The sequence below is a fragment of the Podarcis liolepis genome (genome assembly GCF_965112155.1).
Source record: "Podarcis liolepis genome assembly, chromosome: 10".
NCBI lineage: Eukaryota > Metazoa > Chordata > Lepidosauria > Squamata > Lacertidae > Podarcis > Podarcis liolepis.
In genome coordinates this window covers 30159788-30167572 of record NC_139562.1, presented here as the reverse complement: position 1 = coordinate 30167572, position 7785 = coordinate 30159788, and the positions used below count along the sequence as shown (strand labels likewise).

The 7785-nt window shown below is 49.0% G+C and overlaps 1 protein-coding gene across 2 annotated transcripts in view; it reads left to right on the top strand.

The window, feature by feature from the left end:
* The first annotated feature begins 255 nt into the window (after positions 1 to 255).
* The window catches only part of CBX7 (chromobox 7), a 31979-nt gene continuing 24449 nt past the window's right edge, over positions 256 to 7785 (top strand). Inside the window, exons 1-2 of one of the 2 annotated variants that reach the window (XM_083462411.1) lie at positions 256 to 1526; positions 3810 to 3853. In XM_083462411.1, coding sequence (XP_083318537.1) covers positions 1458 to 1526; positions 3810 to 3853 — 113 coding nt within the window. In that variant the 5' untranslated portion in view covers positions 256 to 1457. The remainder of the gene's footprint in view (positions 1527 to 3809; positions 3854 to 7785) is intronic. The other variant, XR_014516385.1, reaches the window with a different exon arrangement.

Sequence of the window (7785 nt, the reverse complement as noted above, 5' to 3'; positions counted from 1 at the left end):
TTCGCGTGTGAGATAACGGTCACTTTTGTGTCGAGAAATGTTATTCCGTTAATGAAATACACCTGTTGAATGTCTGTCTGCAACGTAGCTTCATAATAATAATAATAAGCGATGGTGACAGGTGTCAAGGAAGCAGGAAACTGAGGCAGGGAAATATAATGCTACTTGGAACTAGGGTCAGTAAGATCTATGGCAGGACGGCAGGATGCCAAATCTTTGCAGCTCATGTCTGCTGCGCGACGAAGCCCTCATTGATATTAATTTTATAGAACTAGCCATGCTGAAAAACTGCTCGAATAATACTCCTGGCGGGGACGGGACTAAGAAGCCTAAATAGGGTTCGCTTTCCCTCTTCTATACAGGAAAATCCCCCGATGCAGAATGGTGTTGGGGGCGACGACGACTGGGGCGGACACAAACCGGGGGCGATTGTGCCTGAGTAACCCTAGGACCTCCCGGGTGCCGCTTTTGCTTGTGCGACGCGATCCTACGCATGCTTGCTCAGAGAAGTCAGCCCCACAGAGTCAAGCGGTGGGGCAGAAACTTAGGCAACTGCTTACAGCGAGTCAGTCCATTGGCCCATACAACTGAACTCAGTATTGACTTAGCTGCGCGGTTCCCTCCAGTATCCGTCTCCGTTCTGCCTCGGAGATGCCGTGGACTGGAACCTGCGACCCGCTGCGTATAAAGCAAACGCTCTACTGCCGAGCTACGGCCTCTTTCCCCCGCAGCTCGCGCCCAGGTAAGCGCAGAGGATCGCAGCCTCCGCCACGGGTGCGCGTACTGCATAAGAATGCTATTGCTCTCCAGGGTTCCCAGGCGCGCCTCCAGCTTTAAGCACCGGTGCGCGCGAGTCTTCCCCTCTCTCCCCCACTCCACCCCCGGTATGTATCGCCCCATCTTTAACATATGCATATTTTATTTAATTTTTTGCTCGGCGCTTCTTTTCCCTGCCTGCAGGGAGGAAGTGTCGGAGAGGAGCAGTTCGCTCGCGCGGGCACGCTAAATAAAGACACGGGCGCCAAGGAGCTGGGACTTATCTCGCGCGCTCGGGCAGGTTACTTGTTGTGTGCGAGGAAGAGGAGGAGGAGCCGCCGCTCAATCAGGTCTGAGGCTGGCGCGGCTGCTCCTTCCGTGCGCTCGGTGCCTCGCTGACAGCCGGCGCTCGCGAGAAAAGGAGGGCGGGGGCGCTGCTCTCCCTAGCGCGCGCGCCTGGGAAAATGTTGCGCAGGTTCTAAAATGGAACGTTAGCGGCGGCGTGCCGGAGCGCGCGAGGGGTGTGCGTGCGTCTCTATCTCTCTCCCTCCCCCCCGCCTCGCCGCGCGTGTGAGTGTGGAGTAAGTAAGCGCGAGAGCTGCAGCAACAGCAGCAAAATCAGGAGCCCGCGCCACGCAGCGCTGAATCCGCGAGCAGCCGCCTTCGCTTCCTCCTCCTCCTCCTCGCCGTCCTCTCCCTGTATGGAGCTTTCCGCTATCGGGGAGCAGGTGTTTGCGGTGGAAAGCATCAGGAAGAAGCGCATAAGGAAGGTGGGTTCTGCTGGCGTCTTCCCCACTCGTGTTCTCTCCCCCCCCGCCACACTACTCCGGCTGCAAACAGCGGTCAAATAGGTAGGAGGGAGGCACGCGGGCCCCGCTTTGATTTCTATTTCTAAGCCTCTTCTAGGTGACTGACTCCTAGGCAGGGGTCAAAGCGGCTCCTCCTCGCTTGGGAGAAGCCTCTAGGAGTGGTGGTGCTGTAAGTAACAGCTCGGAATCGTATGCTTCCCACCCCCACGCCCCACATCTCATACGCATGCCACGGTGCGAGTAAGGGGGGCGTGGCGGCGGAGCGGCTCGTTATCCCGCCGCCAGGGGGCGGCAGTGAAGCCCTTGTCACTCTCCCTCCCCTGAAGGCATGGGCATGGGTTGGCTGTCATGCTCCAGGCGAGGTTGTGTGGCAGTCATGGTGATTGGCATGAATGGTTTCCACCGCTTGGGACCCTTGCTGGAGGGTGAACACAGGGGGCATGACTTCGCCCAGTGTTGCTCTGCCTGTTTCTACTGGGAAGTAAATGCCATTGACTTCAACAAGGCTTACTCCCAGGTCAGCGGCAAGTGTGCATCTAGATTGCACACCATTAGGCTCACTTTGGAACCTTACTTGCCCCCATAGTAAAGTGGAGGTGTTGCAGTAGAAGGAGTTCTCCTGGAGGAGAAACATCCAACATGCCCCTTAGCGGGTGTCGCATTCTCAAAGCCCCTACTCCTCAGTTTGAACCATTTCCTCCACTTCCCTCATTGCCACTCCTATGGGAAAGAGGAACGGGTTGGGTCTCCTGGAAGCCTTGCCAGCTTTAAATATATGGTGGTTGGCACCAAAGGCATGATTGAAACTTGAGATGGGCGCTGGAACATCTGAGTGTTATTGCATGGACTTGATGGTGTTCTTGTCAGAGCTTTGCCTTGTTGTTTAGGCCATTAATTTCAAGTGAGCAATTCACTGTATGCTTTATCTGCCTTTGGGGGGGTCTCTGTGCTATCAGTTTCTTAGGGGCCGCCAGCCCATTGTTTTGCAATGGAAAATATGACTACCACCCATCTCTCTGTATGAAGGGCTTGCTCAACAACTTGGACATTGAGAGGCTGTGAACATCTTGACATTTGGGTGACTTGGGGTAAAGTCCTAATATTACTTACTTGGGAGTAAGCCCCATTAAATTCAGAAGGACTTACTTCTGAGCAGACATGGTTAAGATTGCGCTGTTATCCCTAGATGTATAATTTCACACCAGAGGGTTAGGAACCTTCCCTTGACTTTTGCAAGTTAAGGCAACCTATTCTGGAAATGGAAATAGCATCATACTTAAAATTTTTGATAATCATAGGTGGTGGGTCCCCCCCCCCATTTTTTGTCCTCCTGGTTTTATGCATCTTCACAGTCCTTCCTAGAGGAGATGAGTTTGGAAACAACTGTCACAGGGCCAAAAAGAACTGTATCACATCATACTAGCTCAGCGCGCCTATAATCTCTGAACGCTGCTGATTGTTCGGTATTTATTCCCCCTGCCTTCCTTATCCATCCATGTATGGTAGGAAATGAAACCATCACTTTAGGATTGGCTTGCTGATCATGCAGTAGAGGAACAAAACCTTCTGTATTAAATTGACAGGTAGGCTGGCATCCTTTATTGTGGGTCAATGAGGATGTGTAAACAGGGTGGAGTGGGAAATGATACCTCCCCTAGCAGCTACCTGGATAGGTCTGCCTGAGACATTGAGAACCATTCCTGTAGCCCAGCCACATGCTCCATTTCCATTCATTTTTATAAGATTATAGACCATCTAGAAGATGACATGTGATCCATCATATTACAGAATGCTGTAAGTAGAGAGCTTGCCTGCCAAGAGAGAGGTGTTTCGTAGGAGAGGGAATGAGAAGAGCAAGGCAGACAGATATCTAGCAAGCAATGCAGCAGGATCCTTCAGAATTTCTTTAAAAAGGACATTTTTCTTTCCAATTCTTAAGCATTCCTTCTTAATTGCATGCATATGCTTTGATTCGTCTTTCTTTTGGGTCTCTGTATACGCTTTCTAGCTGATCGTTCTGGAAGAAGACCCTCTTGAAAAAGGGCCATTGCTTAGGTCTGCATGGCAAACCTACCTAGGGATATAGCTCAGTGAGGAGGTGCTTAAATTTCTAATGTGAGGAATTGGACAAGTTGAAATTTGTGAGGGGGTTTATTATGGTTCACATCCTGCCAACCCAATTTACTTTACTTTTTTCAGTTATTGATTTTGTTTTTTCTTTTATCTCTCCTTTCCCTCCCATAGGGTAAAGTGGAATATCTTGTGAAATGGAAAGGATGGCCCCCCAAGTAAGTGCTGGGGTATATTTGTAAAGCTGCATTTGTGTTAATTATCTGTCCTCTGTGTTTTGTTTCTTGTTGACCCCACTTCCAAAAGGAACACCATTCTTTCCTTACTTCCCTTCCTGGCCCTATTTAACTAAGAGTTCTAATTTCTTAAACATTTTCTACAAATACGTATCCTTGGACTGGTGATGGAAACAGTTCGTTCATTAGCAGGTTGCTCCTTTTCCTCTGGAACCCTAAAGATACAGTACCTTAAACTTAAGTCTTCTAAAGAAAAAAAGAAACCACAGGAGTAGTCCCAAGGAAATAGTTGGTCTTCAAGTCTTTTTAGAGAGCATGGGATGCAGATCTAAGTGTTTGCCCCAACTCCAGTAGAGTGACAGCACAACAGTAAACAGGGGTCCACAAATGCTGGCTTAGCACCAAGCCATTATTTGTGGTCGGTCGCAATGTCCCCTTCTCTGCAGCATTCTCTAGTGCGTACAGAGGACTCGGGAAAGGGGCACAGTCACCTCTCATATGGGGGGGGGGGGTGGTATGAAGAAGAGAAGGAGCACTGCTTTTTCACCTGATCGAAAACTGCAGTGAAAATAAGGCTCCTCATTATAGCTGCAAAATACTGCAATATATCTTTACAGTGCTGCTGTCCAGAGAGGGCTGGGTGCATTTGCCCCTGACCCTCCTGAGTGGGTTTGTGGATACCTGTCAATAAACTTCCAGTGAGGTATTAACATACATTTGGCTGCATAATGCTCCCCTCACCCCTCCTTTTGAATGAGGCAGTACCTGCCACTCGTTATTTCTTTCAGAGGCGTTTCCACCGAGATATCGCTTAAACAGCTGCAAGTTTGATGCCTAGTGTTTATTGCTAGTTAATGCCTCCCCAGAGGAAACTGCATTGCAATAGGGAGGCATCTGCTTTCTTCTACCCATGTGGGATTATAGTGCGGGCAGAGTAGTATCTTGCATATTTTAATGCAGGGGTATGTGGGAACTGAAGCCCTCCAAGAGGTTGTTGGGACTCCAGCTCTCCCAGCATGGCCAGTGATGGTGGAAGTTGTAGTTCAGCAGCACCCAGAGGGTCACAGCCCCAGCCCCACCCCGTTTTAATGAAATAACCGAGAAGGGGCTAAGTGCCTGTTCATGTCAGATGCAACCCAGAAGCTGCAATTTAATAACTTGCAAGAATATAGCCACTCTGCAAAAACAGAGCAGAGCGTACCCACCTTCCTGCTCGCTCTGAGCTCTGTGTAGCCACAGCAAAAAATATTCCTTTTTGGACCAGGAAGAGAGCTGTGTCCTGACCATACGTTCTGTCTTCCATATTAACAATGTGTGCTGCTGCTGACAACATGGTGTTGTCAAGCTCATTAGCTAAACACTTCCCCCAAGATGGCTTCAAATTAGAGTTTGGCTGGATTTATTCGTTAGTCACATCATATTTAAGGAGAGAGAGGAGTGTACTATTGCTGTTTCCTAATCCATGGTGATTTTCCACTATTTTTCAGTGGCACTCTTTAAGTTCCACACAGCAGTCTTCCACTGCTCTATCTCCCCCCACCCTCAAGCTCCATAGTGAAACAAACGCTAAAATAAGGATACGATGAGCTCATAGCTTTTCCTAGGACTGAAAAAATAAGGGCTTCTTAGATCCATCAATAAATGAACAAACCATTCTGAAGATTGACCGATAATTTATTTTAAGAACATGAAGGTTGTAGCTGTGCTTAAAATACAGCTACAAATATTTTATGTTCATTTTCTTGATTGCCACTGAATATGTTGTAAACGAGCAATGTACAGCACCCCCCCATCTCTGCATCCGTTCATCCTAACACATTCCTGTTCATCTTATCTCAACTTTTGATACCTGCATAATATCTGTCTGTGTCTGCGTTCCATTTTACTCCATAACCCTTCCCGGTTTTGTGCCAGTTCTTCCACTGTGGCTTGAAGAAAGCAGGCAAATGGTTATGCTTCAAACTGTTTGGCCTCTCTCCTCCCCAGTTTTCCCCCTGCTCATGCTCTCTTCCTTTCTTCTTGATTTTCTGGATGCCTTTTCCAAACAATTTTTTAATAATAATGAAAATGGCCTGCATGCCCCACCCATAGGAGCTCAGAGCCAGAGATTTGAAGGGTTATGGCTCTGAGTCAGCTGCAAGCTTGTTTACAACTTGGGTTTGGAGGGGGGGAGGGAGGAGGAAGGCAATCATGTGACTTGTATTTTCCAGAATGCGTGGTCTGCAGTTCTGCTGCAGTCTGGCCTCTCTCTCTCTCTCTCTCTCTCTCTCTCTCTCTCTCTCTCTCTCTCTGTGTGTGTGTGTGTGTGTGTCTACGTGTGCCGAGCTGCAATGTTTTTCTATACTGTATGCAGTGTTTTCTCACTGCAGTCAAGCAAGAAGCTAAACTGCAGAGGAATGGGCAACACCCATAGGACATTTTTTAAAAGATCTAATACATTCCCTATCCGTTACTCTTCTTCTCTCCCCCCCCCCAACCCCAAACGCTTGCCAGCTCTGCTGCCTTCTGTAAGGAATCCTTAGCCTCTCTTTCCCTCGCAGCTTAAAACAAATGACAAAATTCTGTGCAGCAAGGAGGTAGAAAGCAAGCTCAGCTCGCATTTTTATTTTTCTGGTTTGGTAACTTTTTTTGGTGGTACAGCAGGCTGGAAGGAAGATGGCAGGGGCAGAGGGAGAGCTCTTACTGGGAGGTAGAGCTTGGCTAATGATGAGGACTGAATAAGAATTAATGAAAACGAAGCTGGCGATGTAAGCTATTTATAACCTTGCCCTTCCCCTGAGAGCTGGATGTGAGAGACATCTTCTGAAGTAAATGTATTGACTTATTTAACATCACACCTCATTCCCTAAAGCCTCAGGGCAGGTAAAAAAAAGGGGGGGGGGAAGCCTGCTGCAAGGCAGGCATGTGGGAGTCAGCTGCTGGGTTTTTTCCATTTCACATTGCAGGAGAAAATCAAGGCTGAGCAATGTATTTATTTAAAATAATATTTATACCCCGCCTTTCAGCTGTGATAACTTGGAGAGATGGGAATTTGCCTAAGGGTGCCCAGAAAGTCAATTCCTGAGTTAGGATTAAAGCTGAGATTATCTCAAATCCTGATCCTCTGAGATTCATCTTCTAGTTCTTTGACAGGTCACCTGTCAGGGAACTGCCATCAGAGCATCAGGTGGTGGAGGGACTCAGGCAGGATGAAAGAGACTCAACTGCTGAAGCAGGGACCAGCAGGGGGAGGAGTGGGTCTCTGAGGGAATGCGAGCAGGAGGGAGGGCTCAGGGAGGCTTCCAGCGAGAACAGTGGGGAGGTATCGGAGTCTCCCATAGGCAGACCCACACCTCGCAGGAAACTGTCACGCCGTGAGTCCAGGAGACGCGTTTCCGTTAAGGAACTTCTTTGCTGGAAACGCTTCCGCAGACAGCCACTGTCGGACTCTACTAGTGACTAGAGCAGACATGTCTGAGGAGCTCCGTCACACACGGAGGTTTGTGGGGTCGCACAAACTCTGAGGGAGCACGTTTTCACGCACAAGCAGCTAATCAAACCCTCACAGCAGTCCGACAGTCTTTGTACGCTGCCTGTGCAAGAGAAGGCATCATGAGCGAACCAACCGGAACCGGAGGAGCAGGGGCTGGAGCTGGTCCAAGCTTGGAAGATAGATACCGAGCGTTGGAGGTTCAACTGGCCCTGCAGACGGCGAGGTTGGAGGAGAGAAGGGCTCAGGATGCAGACAAGAAGGGGAGAGCCACGCAATTCCCCAGAAAGGTACCAGGATTGGTGCAAAAATTTGGGGGGGACCCCAAGGACTACCATGCTTTTAGGACAGAGATGCAATATGCCCTTAATGTGCAGTTCGATGAGTTCCCTGATGAGGAATCGCGAGTTGCTTTTGTAATTGGGCATCTTGAGAAAGGGGCTAG